This window comes from Chenopodium album, chromosome 17 (assembly GCF_948465745.1).
Source record: "Chenopodium album chromosome 17, dcCheAlbu1.1, whole genome shotgun sequence".
Taxonomy (NCBI): domain Eukaryota; kingdom Viridiplantae; phylum Streptophyta; class Magnoliopsida; order Caryophyllales; family Amaranthaceae; genus Chenopodium; species Chenopodium album.
In genome coordinates, this window is record NC_137850.1 from 25315168 (window position 1) to 25328173 (window position 13006).

Below are 13006 nucleotides of genomic sequence, written 5' to 3' on the forward strand. Positions count from 1 at the left end.
CCATATTCGCTAAAACTCGGAATTCGAAAAACTCAAAAATTTCGAATATACTATTTGGATCTGGCCATATTTTTGATGTCCACCGTTGCGCAAGTACCACTAAAGGAAACTGGTTATTAATTAGAGGTTAAATTCATTCATAGATTAAGAACAATAAAAAAGCATGAAGAACACTGAAGAACAATTTTTTATTTTGATTTTTTTTTATTTAATCTTAGGATTTTATTTAAAAGTAATTTTATTATAATATTTTCGAAAAAAAAAATATAATTTCAAAAAATCAAAAAATAATTTCCAAAAAATGGAAAAGAATTATAAATAGAATTTTTTTTTTTTTTTTTAAAAAAAAAAAAAAAAAAAAAAAAAAAAAGGTTTGACCAACTATTTAAGTAAAGGAAAAATTGGCCAATTAAATTTTATTATAGTGGTGGTCAAAATGAGGAATGACCATATTAGAATTTTTAATAAACATATACTTCATTCTTAAGCAAAATATAATTAAACACTGGAGTACAAATTCTAAGAGAGTTGTGCTGGTTGTTTTCAGGTGATATCTGAATATACATTTAGATTTAAACCAGCATTAAACATATCCAGGTACACACACAGACAGGATTTTTTACTTCCAAGTGCGGTATATAGCGTGAATCAAAACTAGAAAACCAGAAGTTTTAGTCAACAAGACACCTTGTATCATTGAAATTTTACAACTATGCAAGATATGTCATCTTTGCTTTTCCTGAAAATAGCCGCTTCTGTCAAATGCTTTGCTGCTGATTGAGCATCCTTTATGTGTTTGATTGAATCCACTGCTTCTTGGTTTGACATAACCTGCATGAAAGGGAAAAGAAGTCATTACAAGATTAATGTTTCCATACCAAAATCAAAGTAAAATTCCATCACCTACAAAACTAGACACAAAGAGGGAAATTTTACTATGTTAAGTCTGTTCAGACTTAATAGAAACAGTGACACCTCAATTCTTTCGGTACAGCAAGTTCAGATTGTCATTTCGGTAGCACTACACCTCTTATAAAGCAGTTTCTGCATATCTTTCCAAATTTATCGGATGTCCCTAAATGGTCCTAGTATACCTTATGCAATAACAACTCTGAATCATAGTTAAGCCCAAGGTAACTATGTTTTCACTTTGACTACAGAACATTCGATCAAGTGGACTACTCATATCACTTGATGAACTGCCCATGTCGAATCCTCGACAATCTATCATAGGTAGTTTGGTATGGAAATCTAAAATATGGAATGTATTAAACATAGCCAAGATTGACAACTTAGACCCATACCCTTATCTTACGTTACTGAGAGAGTCCTAAGTAGCATAGCTTCCAAATACAGATAAGTCATAATTTTATAGTGTCATGAAATTAACTTCTGAAGATTACATCATCAAATAGAGCTACATCGTGTTATAGTGTCAGTGAGGTGATTTGTCATTTGTGTTTAGGGTGTAAATGAAACTGTTGAAATGTTTTGTTTGATTACTTAAAAGAGTGGTGATTTGCACAAAATTGAAGCTGCAAGTTGTATCAAATGACAACACAGTTCTTTAATAAACAAGTTTCCAAGTGACTAAAATATGTTGTATATACTTTTGAAGACATCAATTATTAATTATATAAACACAAACAAAACCACTCTAATAGCATACTGTAACCAGTAACAAGTGATGTGGAAACAAGGCATTCTATAACAAATGGCCCAATGTGATATACACTGCATGCTATAGAGTATAATATAAACAGCTTTTTTCGAAAAACGGCTAGTTGAATAATCTTTAAAATGACCTTTTCAGTAACAAAACTGTTAATATGATTCCACACAATCTTAATGATTCTATATAAAGGAGGGGAGTCAATGCATGACAATGTAGAGATTATACACCTATTTCTATTACCCCTGAACTGGAAGGCGTAGACAATAAGCTACTTGCACAACAAATAAGAAGCTGAAGCCTCTCTTCAGCTACAGATTTTTATCAGATGATTCACTTAAATTGTATACTATCAGTTTTTGTTGCCCACAAATTGGTAACTTATGATTGATGTTAGGTTCAAAGGATTTATGACCAACCCTCACCCCCGAACCCTGATCACAAGTTAAAAGGGTAGCACATAGTTATGATAAAACACTCACCTTCCATAACCCGTCACTTGCCATGATCAGAAACTCTGTTGTATCATCAATCTTTGCCTCTTCTACATGGGGTTCTGAACTAAGATGTATCTTCAAGCTTTTATCTCCAAATGCCCTTGCCACTGCTAGTTGTCCATCAACACGTGGGACATCACCTGCAAACATTAGGGAGCAGTTAAAATGTGAATTAGAAAATGTATATTATCTCTTCAAAGTTTTAGAATATGCAAATTCTAAAGCAATTAGATAATCAGAAAAGGTCCATAATTAGCAGTTACACTTACATATGCAAAGTAGATAATTTCTCTTCAGAAATTACGCTGATAGATTACGTTGATTCAGTTTATAATGTGAAGTATATGTTAGATGTATATTTCTTTTGTAGATGTAGTAAGACATTACTGAAATGGTTTTACGATTACATTTTACAAATATGAAGAAGTGCAGGTGGACTACTGAGACAATATACTGAAGGCATATGTCAAAATATATATCAATTACTGACTTAGACTTAAGACTGATGAATAAAAATACAAACATAACATTATTTATAAAGCTACGGAATACTATATAATATGCCTAATTAAAGAAGACTTGCAGTGCATCTACATATGAATTACCTGGAATATTTGATACAAAACCACCGCGATTCTCTATTTCTGTCTTTTCTGTACCAGGATCATGATCCACCGACAGTTGTTTGGCCTCTCCATTTTTGCTAATCACAGCACGAGAATCACCCACGTTTGCAACAAATAGTGTTTGACCATTGAGAAGAATAGCTGTAACAGCAGTTGAGCCACCTTTTCCCAGTACAAGTACTTTATCAAGAATATCTCCATCAGTTTTATCATATGCTTTCCTTATTGCACTCTCCGGTTCACTCCAAAAGCCTGGCTGCACATCATCGGGAAATTTAGACAAGCAATAGTCATATAAGCTGGTCATGAAACGAAAGTACACCCAATAGAATAAATTAGAACTGCAAAATTTGCTTTACCTCTTTCAGTATATTTTCAAAGAGATGTGTCTGCAAATAATTTGCAACATCATGGCCCATGTGCCCATCAAATATTGCAAACAAACCCACCTCCTTGTCATCTATCTGTTTAAACTGAGAAACTACATAGTCTTCCATGGGATGACTTGCCTTTCCTTTCACAAGATGAAAACCATGAGTAATATGCTTCGAAACTTTTCCTTTCCCCTTGCCAGTGTCTGGTGGCGCTGAACTAAAGCCAGCTTTGACCTGAAATGCAGTAGGAAACACAAACGAAGATAGAACATAATTGTGCTAAGAGACAACTAGTGGCAACAAAACTTTGAGTACATTGCCATTTCGATACTTAATGCATGGACAGGGATTTGGGTCTCAATAAAAGGACTACCCTAATTTGTTAACATAGCACAAGAAGTTATTACAAAATAATTCATTACAGTAAAGCCAAGTCAGTGTCACTGGTTGCAACCTTCCGTCTTGTATGAATATAGCAATAAGATTTCTATGAACTATATATGTCAAGTGTAGTAAGCTTTTAGAGAATATGAATCTTAAAATTCCCTGAACAAGCTTAAGCTTAACGCATCGTTACTGAGTCTTTTCCCCTTTTGATCATATAATTAATTTAAATACATTTATCCTTTCAAAAAAAAACATTTATGGATATGGATATTATTGCTTAACACATATAGAATCATTCATGACTGATGATCTAACACTCGTACAATTTAGAGAGTTCCCAACTTTCTGTATCAAAAAAAGACCCACATGATAATTTCTAAGGATAGAAAAAAACCAAAGACAAATTTTAAGGGATAGCACAATAACTTTCAATCTGAACTACTGTCACAGTTTCCTTACTCTAAATAGATCAAATGAGGCATAACAATTTAAGCAGGGTATACTCTTCAGGGTAAAGAATGACGATGAAACTTTTTCAGTAAAAACAGATCCCAAGTTCCCAATTAAGGATCGCCCTTTCAGAAGCTTACAAATAAACATGATCTTATTTACGTAACAAATGCTGCCTGAGTCAACCATCCACTTATCCAATCCAAAGTTAAGTTATCTCAGACTTAAAATTGACATATAACTCTTGATGTCAAGACCAAAATTCTGACTAGAAGATGAACAAACAGCCAGAAATACGACAAAATAAGAGTGGTTTAAGTATGTTCTCTTAGTAAAGACAATGAACATATATAACAAACATCCTCTTGTTATCTCACAGCAGCTAAATAGTCATCTACCAAATTTCATTCTATTTCTATCTATGTAATATATTCACCTCATTGGTTAAGACACATTACATAGTAAAATCCAATTAAGTCCTTGTGAAAAAATACATTCCAAAAATGCAAATTGTCAAAGCTCAAAGTAAACCACTAAAGATCCAGGTGAACAAGAGGGGAAGATCAAGAGCCCATATGCCTCTATATTATACATCAGCCGAAACAATACCAACGCGAAAATTAAGTCTTATACCTCACAATGAGATCGTACAACTGAATGAAGAGACTAATTTGATAAAGACCTATTATCAAATAGCTATCACATATTCACAATTTCACATATATGCAAATGGAGGCTAAAGGTCAAATATCTCTTGCCCTCAAGGTAGCAACATCAACAATAATCTATAGTAGCTTTCATACTCAAGCATCCTAAAAAGTTTTTTTTAGCCCCAGGAAAACAATTACAAGTCCGGGAGTACACTTTTTTTATTTATCATTAAAATCAACTTGTATGTTTTCCAAGTCCTGTAGTGAAACAGAGAATAAAATTACGCCGGCCAAATTAATTAAATAAATAAAAATGTAGCCCAACCACAATGTGACACATCAAAACATTGGTCAATTAAAGTGGCTACTGATTGGTTCTAATTTATATATTGTATTTATAAATGGTAAATAAATAAATACTCAACCAAACAAACCTCGATTGTAAAACAACAAAAACCCGATTTAGATTTCAACCATAAATAACTGAGGTTTAATGTTAGTAACGTTAATATTATTTTTTTATTGAAAATTTTCGAGTTTCAAATCTTTCAATCCCCTATCACAAAAACTATCGTCTTTGCTTTTTTTAGTTGTAACTTTAAGTTCAGTTCTTTTATAAACACGGATTCAAGCTCATAACATGATGACATTAAAGACTAAAGAGCTACTGATCATGAATATCATGGTTGATCTATCACACACAAAAAAATATTAAAAAAATAAATAAACCACTTTCCATACTCGAAATAAAAGTTTCTATAAAAGGGTATATATTATTACGAGAATGATAGTTTAACTATAAAATGAAATAAAATGGGTCAATAACTTAATATTCCAATTTACAAATGCTGTTATTATTATTATTATAGCTCATTTTCATACCCAAATGGCCAAATCTCAGAAGATCACTTTTGAGCTTGACTAATTTCAACATCACAAAAAAAAAAAAAAAAAATAAAATAAAATAAAAAAAATCAGCATGAAAGAAAAAATATATATACTACGTAAATAGATTTGGAGGGTGAAGCTCACCTTCATCTTGTGAAGAATTTCTCTAGCAGCCATGAATATTGGATAGCTGATAGCAAGTATTGAGGATTGATAACAAATTAAAAGAAGGGAGAGTAAATTGTACGAGTAATAGTAGTGAGTACTAAAAAGTAGTAGTAGCAGGTTGTATGTATGCTAATTTAGAGAAAGAGGGAGGATGGCAAAGAATGGAAAGAGACAGGTGCTGATTAAGGATTGATTTAGACAGGGATTTATTGTGAAATGAAAGACGAATTTTATGACATTTTCAACAAATGAAATTGTAATAGGGCCCCGCTGTTTTCCACTACGCGTTTTAAGGGTCTACTTTGACTCCATCTCAGCAGTCTTCTTTTGTCAACCCCATCTACATCAAGTTCCACCGGGACAGCCGGCAAGCGACTATCTAATAAGCTGATCCGAGCCGATAATTACCCCAAACCCAACCGAAAAATAGCAAGTTAAAGTTGAGCTTTTGGACCCAATTTATTAAATAGGTCGACACAGACCCAACTTGAAATCAAGAGGGTTATGTTTAAGTTGAAAATTTAACTTGTATAATACATAAAATAATTAACTATCAGCTAGTTTGATATCGTTTTTTGTTTTCAATTTTGTGTTTTTTGAAAAAAATAAACCAAAAATAGGAAATAAGGAACGTGAATGTACTTTTCAGTTGTCAGTTTTCAAAATTACCATTATTTTAATAAGTTTGACAGATTTTTTATTCATTATTGACATATTTCCTCCGTTTTTTAATAGTTGCAACACATATTTTATCACGGTATTTAAGAAATGTGGGATTCACATGATATAATACACTTTAAAATGAGGTGATTGGATGTTACGAGTGCAATTTAGTAGGCCATGTGCTTTAAATAAGGAAAATAGTACATATTTTCTCTAATATAACTTTCCATTTACAGTGTGTTCCAAGTATTGTAATATTTCCATTTTAGGAAAGTGCTGCAAGTATTAAAAAATAGAGGAAGTATATCATATGACTTTGAAAAACAAAAAAAGACAGCGATGCCAAAGGAACCCTACATTTTTTGTGGGTTTTTTCGCCATTATTCGTCATATGATGTTGTGTAGCAACTAGCTAGTACTCCCTCCGTCCTTTTATTATATGCCTGTATTCCCATTTTGGGTTATCAAAATTAAGTGTCTATTTCTATTTATAGATTGTATTTTATTCTTTTTTTTTATGATTTGTCATCATTTTTCTCTGTCTTTTTTGTACTTTGACATCAATTCCTAATACTTTCTCTCTCCTAATTCTCAACCACTTTTTTCTCTCTCTATATCTCTCTAACTCCACATGCATATTTGTACTCCCAATTATTAATTTTAAGGAATCTTTAACTTTCTTAATTCCCGTGCAAAATAGAAAATAAGCTTATAATAAAGGGACGGGGGGAGTATATAAATTTTAACATGAAATTACAACAAGTTTTTGATAGATTAATTTAAACTTGACAGTAGAAAGTATGAAATGTAAACCATTTTAATAAGATATTCTTCTTTTCAAAAAAAAAAAAAAAAGAGATTTTTATTCATCAATTAGTAAATAGGTTGATTTTTACAAAAATTCTTAACTAGTGCAACCATCACGTGATGGAAGTATGAAGTTTATGCGAGTATTTTATTTTTGACACTTATATGAGTATATCTTTTATAGAGCATGAAATTTCTTAATTTCCTACGAAGTTGGTTGTGCCATTTAAAGCATTTCAATTCTCATTATAGTATCATCAGGACTCAGGAGCAAGACATTCCACCAAAGACATCAAAACTAAAACTAACGCTGCATTGTTCAGTCATTGCATTTGCTCGACTTGTAATCACATTTTTGTCGCTTAAAAGAGCTGAGGTCCTGGAGCACGAAGCAACAAGAGTTAGGAGGATAGGGCATGTTTTCGTAGGTCAAGTAAGAGTAACAATCTTGCATGTCAGATGTGGTGCCGATAATGCATTGCTGGTTAGTTGGCACCATTTTGTTGCATTGGTGGTTCCAGTGGTATTCGTAGGTCTTGATTTTCTGTTGCTAAAGCAATGACTAAAACCATCAGAAAATGACATAACATAAGAAAATACTTCATATTTTACAAAGTATTTTAGGTTGTTAATATATTGGGACTTTTGAGGTGTGTAAGTTGGATGGCTAAAAAAGTTTCTGTTGTTTGGCTTTACGATATATGTGAGGTTGGTTGGTTAGCTACAAGTATGGAGTAATAATTTCCATAATTTTTGCACATGTTGCCTATTCGATAATTTAGTTCAGGCATCGGAGTAAGGAAGTTGGATGTCAGATCCATGAAAGGGTCACACATATTACACAAAGTAAGAAAGTTGGATGCTATTTTCACTTTGAAAAATTACTGCTTTCATCATTCCTCCACAAAACCTTTACAACTTAGATTACAATATGTATAATGAATAACAGAGAATAAATGAATGCAAGTCTTGTTGTACACAAATCCCCTTGAGGGTTCAAAGAGTTCTTGAACAGGACAGCACCCACACCTGATCACCTCATTAGTGCAGCTGCAGCAGATTGAGCAGCCTTTACATCGGTGCCTGCTGATTCCTTTCTTTCCCTCCTTCTGAGAACACGCAATTTCGGGGATTTTGGCTTCGTTGGATCCTTAAAAGATCTGCATATAACCACCATCGTATAAGAAATTTATAGTCAATGGGATAAAGTAACACCAATTGATAAATATTAATAAAATTTTAAGAACAGTTTAAGGTCCTACTTTTGTGGTACGAATGGGTTAGCAAACTTGGGCAAAGGTCTGGCATGGGGCACCAAGGTCCTCCTTAGGTGCTTCAGGGCCTTCTCCTCCTCCATCTAACGGATAAAAAATGTCAGTATAATAACTACAAAATTGCATGTATCTTGTATGACAAACGGAAGTACATGCACCTGTTTTTCAGCTTCAGCCTCTTCTCTATATCTTTTATACATCATTTCTTTTTCCTTAATTTTCTTATCAAATTCTGCTCTATCAACAGCTCGATGTTGTACGTGGTGGTTAAACTCCTGAACCTCAGTGAGAGGCATACGTTCTTTCTCAGGAAGAGGAATAGGATCCCTGAAAATGCAAAGAAAGAGGCAAGGAATCAATGTTTATGCTTACTCTTTGTAACAAATATATCAAGCTGATGTTTGAAACAAATCTATTCAGCTTATGTTTATGCTTACTCGCTCAGGACTGGTTGAGCCTTGAAGATCCTCATTTGAGCCTCTTCTCTTTCCTTTCTAAGTCTTTCCTCCATTTCTCTTCTCATTTCATTCTCGTGCCTAATTAGACTCTCGAGTTGGAAAGGCTCAGGCTGAGTACATTCTTTAGGACCAGGTTTAGGAGGAACCTGCAACATCAGCATAAAAAACATTAGAGGAGAAAAAGGCAGGACAAAGAAAAAATAGCATTAGAAGATTAAATTGTATACCACAGGGAAATCAGTGGTGTAAGGATACGGGGTAGCCTTCGGAACTCTGGCTTTTTCCTCCTCTATCTGTTTTTGCACAAGTTCAGTGATCAATCTTCGTTCTTTCTCAGCTCCCCTTTCCTGGTTTTATGCAACAAATTCTGTAAGTTACCCATTGCAATTTGAAATATAATTCCACATTATGGGAAAAACAAATATACCTCAGTGTAAAGATGGAATGGATTAGGCTTTGTATTTCTTGGAAGATGTTTCTCATGGTTTGATGACTCTGAACATAAAGACAGCTGAAAGAAGACATGGAATTGTAAGGAAAAGCTAATTTTCAACAAGCAATTAAAGTACAGCAGAAGAACTGTTATACCGTACCTTGTCAAATAGATCGACAACACTAGAAGAAGGTGGCGGAATCCTCTCATCAATTGCAAAATGAAATTCTTGGGGTTTTGTAACTTGCTTTTTGCTGTTGCAGAACAACCCCAATTCCCCCTTACTTTCAAATATCTACATCACAAGTTCAATTAATTAGAACCCATAGATCATATTAAATTATAACTCATACAAATCATGCTTTGTAAAAGTAAATTGTATGCTACCTTTTTACTCAAAGGCCGAGCCTTAAATTTTGGGATTTTCTCTAGCTCTTCTTGCTCAATCTCAAGTGTACTTTTTATCTTTGTTGGGCGTGCTCGCAAGGATGTTTGCAGCACTGGTGTTTTTGGTTCAGTTAGATGATTAGATTTCCACTGATTTTTCTGGCAATGCAAATGGATGACTCGTGTTAAGCTTAAGCATTTTAGACCATTCATCTAACAGTATAAACTGAATAGTATTCTCAGATTATTCAATACCTGATGACCAGATTCAGTTGAGACCACGGAGGATACTTCTGCATTCTTGTTGGCCCTTTCCAAAGTCTCCAAGTGGAATTCCTAAATAGAATGCATAGTCAGATATAAGCTCTCAATGAAACTTGACAAGATGACAGTTAAACAATGGAAAAATATCCCACCTGAAATTCTGGTTTTCGAGGAAGGCTCTTTGGTAAAGGAGGTAAAGTTGGGGCCTCAAGAATCTGAACAAAATGGAGGATGTCATTTCATTACAATGCAGAAATGGAGTAAGATATTTACTTGAAAATAGATCATTAACAGTACCTTTTTGTTCAGCGGCCGAGCTTTGAATTTTGGCATTTTTGTCATCATTTCTTCCTCAAGCTCAGCAGAGCTCTTCACCTTTATTAAACGAACTCTTTGTGAAGATACAAAATCAGGTTCTTTAGGCCTTGTCAATTGCAGTTTAGGCTTCCCCTGCACAGAACCACCACCATCATACTTAAATTTAGAATCAAGATGATAAAAAAAAAACAAAAAAAAAAAAGCAAAAAAAACAAAAAAAAAAAAACAAGTATAATAATAATTAATGAAACAAAAAAATATATGAAAAACTATCTTGTGACAGTACATTTTGAGGCAGTGAAGAATCTCTAGTGCTTGACTGAAACTTCTTCATCAGTTCTGCAGTAGAAACGAATGGCACCGGCAGCAGTGGAGGATCCCTAACATACATCTTTATATGCAATGAGAGTGTACAAGTTAGTACTAGGATTGGAAACAAGATAATCCAACATGTACATAGGATTGTTGTAAGAAAATCTTACTTTTCTGTCTTCTTTGGAGGGTTTAGCTTTAGAGCACAAATTGGAAGAACTAGTGGTGGCACCTGGTCTTGTTTTGTGGAGCAGATTAGGAGGCTTAATGTTTAGGATCTGTTTTGGTAATAATAAAAAGGATCAAAAATAAATACATTTTAACCAAAGTGATACTTGTAAGAAGAAAATTAGTAACAAAATTTTAGCTTTGAAAGTTCTTCCCAATAATGAAAGTATGAAACACTGACCTGCCTAGTTTTTCCATCATCCAGTTTCTGCCTCTTGATGGCTTGGTTTTCCTGGACAAAATTAGGAGTCCCAGCAGAGCTGTTTAAGTTGCTTCTATCTCTGTTGATTAATTAAATTATGGTTAGCACCAAAATTTGAGCAACAAACCAATAAATGAAAGTATATCTTGACTCTAACTGAATGTTTTACCTCCTAAAACCGGCAGGTTTAGTACTTCTTGTGTGTGACTGAATTTCCAATTTCAATTCTGATGGATTCTTTAGTGCACTTGCAATCTTCATGGCCGTCTGCTTCTTCTTTTGCTCGGTCGTTGTTCGGCCTCCTTTAATAGTAAAGGCAGGCGGTTTTGGGGTGCATACATCTGTCATATTCAGAAAAGTTAAAAGCAAATACAACCACAACAAAACCTTAGTCCCAAGATGATTTTGGTCCGCTAACATGAACAGCCATAAGGAACAAAGAAAAGTTATAAGCAAAATATATATATAAGTAAATGCCAGTTCCATAAGCTTGCGCTAGAAAACCAACCTTGAGAAGGGCAGGTTGCAGATTCCACCATAATTTCTGGTTCAATTTTCACATCTGGAGCAACTGCTTTCACAGTACTGAAAGTAACAGACTTGTTAAATTAGACAATGTCCGAAGAAATTGGAGAAATCAACAGAAAAAATCAAACAAACAGAAACATACCTCCTATCTTCTTTGCAATTTTTCTCACAAGATACTTCAGCAGGTATACTTATTTGTTGGCTACTGATCAAGTTCGGGTCCGAGTTTTCGTTCCTTTCACCAGGCATCCCTATATGTTGGCTAATCATACAGCATCACATGTTAATAAATAAACAAATTTGGTGTTTTCAAGGGCTGATGGTAATGTAAATCACATCAAATACTCACCCAGAAAAAATCTGATCTAGCTCTGATGACAACACTTCTGATGAAACTGATGATTCAGTTGTAGGCTTAAGTGATTCAGAGGCCTGTATTATACAAGATCACCAATTCAACAAAATTCCAAGTTTCTAGCAATTATTAATTGGAATAATCGAACATCATTGTGTCGAAATCAAAAATTAGAAACTGAGATTAACCTGCGTTGTCGCTTGAGCATCGCCAAAATCGCAAAGGCTGCTAAGTTGAACTGATCTAGAAGCCTTAATTCTCAGCATAAAAGCTGCAATTTATTGGAATAAAGAATCATCAAGTTCTAACTTTGCATCCCTCTAATTCACCAAATTGCAACAATCGCAATGAAAACCACAGAAATCATCCACAATTACAAGTTTGCAACCCAATTGTACCAAATTTCTGAAAAATATATATTCCCTAATTGAACAATTCGATCAAAAATATTTGTTCCCAATTACTACTTATACACCTTCCTTAATTGAGGAAATTATACAGAATAACAACAATTAATGAAATATCTTCCCTAAAATGAACAGATTATAGCAATTTCCAAACCCATAAAATAATCTTTCAAAACCCTAAGTCAAACTTCATGAGCAGATCAAGAAAAGCAAAAAAAATTGAGGGTAGAAAAACATACGAGAAGGAGCATGACTAAGAGCAGACTGAAACCAAAGTTCAGCGTTTCGAGTATCCTCCTCTGATTCGCCATTGATGAAGTCATAAAACCTTGGAGCAGAGAATTCGTAAGTTTCGTCGATCATAATTGAAGTTGAATCTTCCATTTTCGTCGCTTTGTTGGGGAGGGGGTGGGGGGGGGAGGGAGGTGTGTGTCAGGAGAGAGAGAAGGTGATGTGGTGTGTAAGAGAAGAAATGAGGAATTTTCAGGGAAAAGAGGATATTTGGGTTGGATGGGGTTTAACGGTAAAATTTTACAACGGTCGGATTTGGAGAGGGAGGGGAAGGGGGAGGTTATGAGTTTGTGTATTCCCACTTTGCCGGATTTGTAACGGCTAGTTTGGAAAGAGGAGCGCTAGGTTACTACGTCGTTTTATGATC

At 34.1% G+C, this 13006-nt stretch overlaps 2 protein-coding genes across 3 annotated transcripts; both read right to left on the bottom strand.

The window, feature by feature from the left end:
* Window positions 1–384: 384 nt before the first annotated feature.
* Window positions 385–5883, bottom strand: LOC145589538 (putative protein phosphatase 2C 39). 2 transcript variants are annotated; one of them, XM_081646146.1, is made up of 6 exons: window positions 5689–5873; window positions 5539–5577; window positions 3155–3403; window positions 2775–3051; window positions 2155–2309; window positions 385–831 (listed from the first exon to the last, which is right to left on the bottom strand). In XM_081646146.1, exons 3-6 carry the CDS (start codon window positions 3290–3292, stop codon window positions 694–696), a joined length of 708 nt encoding a protein of 235 aa, XP_081502272.1. In that variant the 5' UTR covers window positions 3293–3403; window positions 5539–5577; window positions 5689–5873; the 3' UTR covers window positions 385–693. The 2 variants fall into 2 exon arrangements, with proteins under 2 accessions (XP_081502272.1, XP_081502271.1); XM_081646145.1 differs by lacking the exon at window positions 5539–5577 and having other exon boundaries at window positions 5689–5883.
* A 2142-nt stretch (window positions 5884–8025) lies between these two features.
* On the bottom strand, window positions 8026–12803 carry LOC145587708 (protein TPX2-like). The gene is made up of 20 exons (XM_081644409.1): window positions 12588–12803; window positions 12130–12212; window positions 11936–12018; window positions 11729–11848; window positions 11567–11643; window positions 11228–11399; window positions 11038–11137; window positions 10799–10906; window positions 10603–10707; window positions 10296–10448; window positions 10151–10213; window positions 9990–10070; window positions 9735–9893; window positions 9508–9642; window positions 9342–9425; window positions 9142–9261; window positions 8894–9060; window positions 8615–8783; window positions 8445–8539; window positions 8026–8342 (listed from the first exon to the last, which is right to left on the bottom strand). Exons 1-20 carry the CDS (start codon window positions 12730–12732, stop codon window positions 8216–8218), a joined length of 2346 nt encoding a protein of 781 aa, XP_081500535.1. The 5' UTR covers window positions 12733–12803; the 3' UTR covers window positions 8026–8215.
* Window positions 12804–13006: the final 203 nt, after the last annotated feature.

Excerpts from the sequence above, each read along its gene's own strand:
- LOC145587708 (XM_081644409.1), bottom strand. The coding sequence starts at position 12,732 with ATGGAAGATTCAACTTCAATTATGATCGACGAAACTTACGAATTCTCT. Across the intron at positions 11,400-11,566 it reads TGCAACCTGCCCTTCTCAAG|ATGTATGCACCCCAAAACCG; the intron begins GTTGGTTTTCTA and ends TGAATATGACAG. Across the intron at positions 9,643-9,734 it reads CTCGGCCTTTGAGTAAAAAG|ATATTTGAAAGTAAGGGGGA; the intron begins GTAGCATACAAT and ends CTTGTGATGTAG.
- LOC145589538 (XM_081646145.1), bottom strand. The coding sequence starts at position 5,721 with ATGGCTGCTAGAGAAATTCTTCACAAGATGAAG. Across the intron at positions 3,404-5,688 it reads AAATTCTTCACAAGATGAAG|GTCAAAGCTGGCTTTAGTTC; the intron begins GTGAGCTTCACC and ends ACTGCATTTCAG. Across the intron at positions 3,052-3,154 it reads TTGAAAATATACTGAAAGAG|CCAGGCTTTTGGAGTGAACC; the intron begins GTAAAGCAAATT and ends GATGATGTGCAG.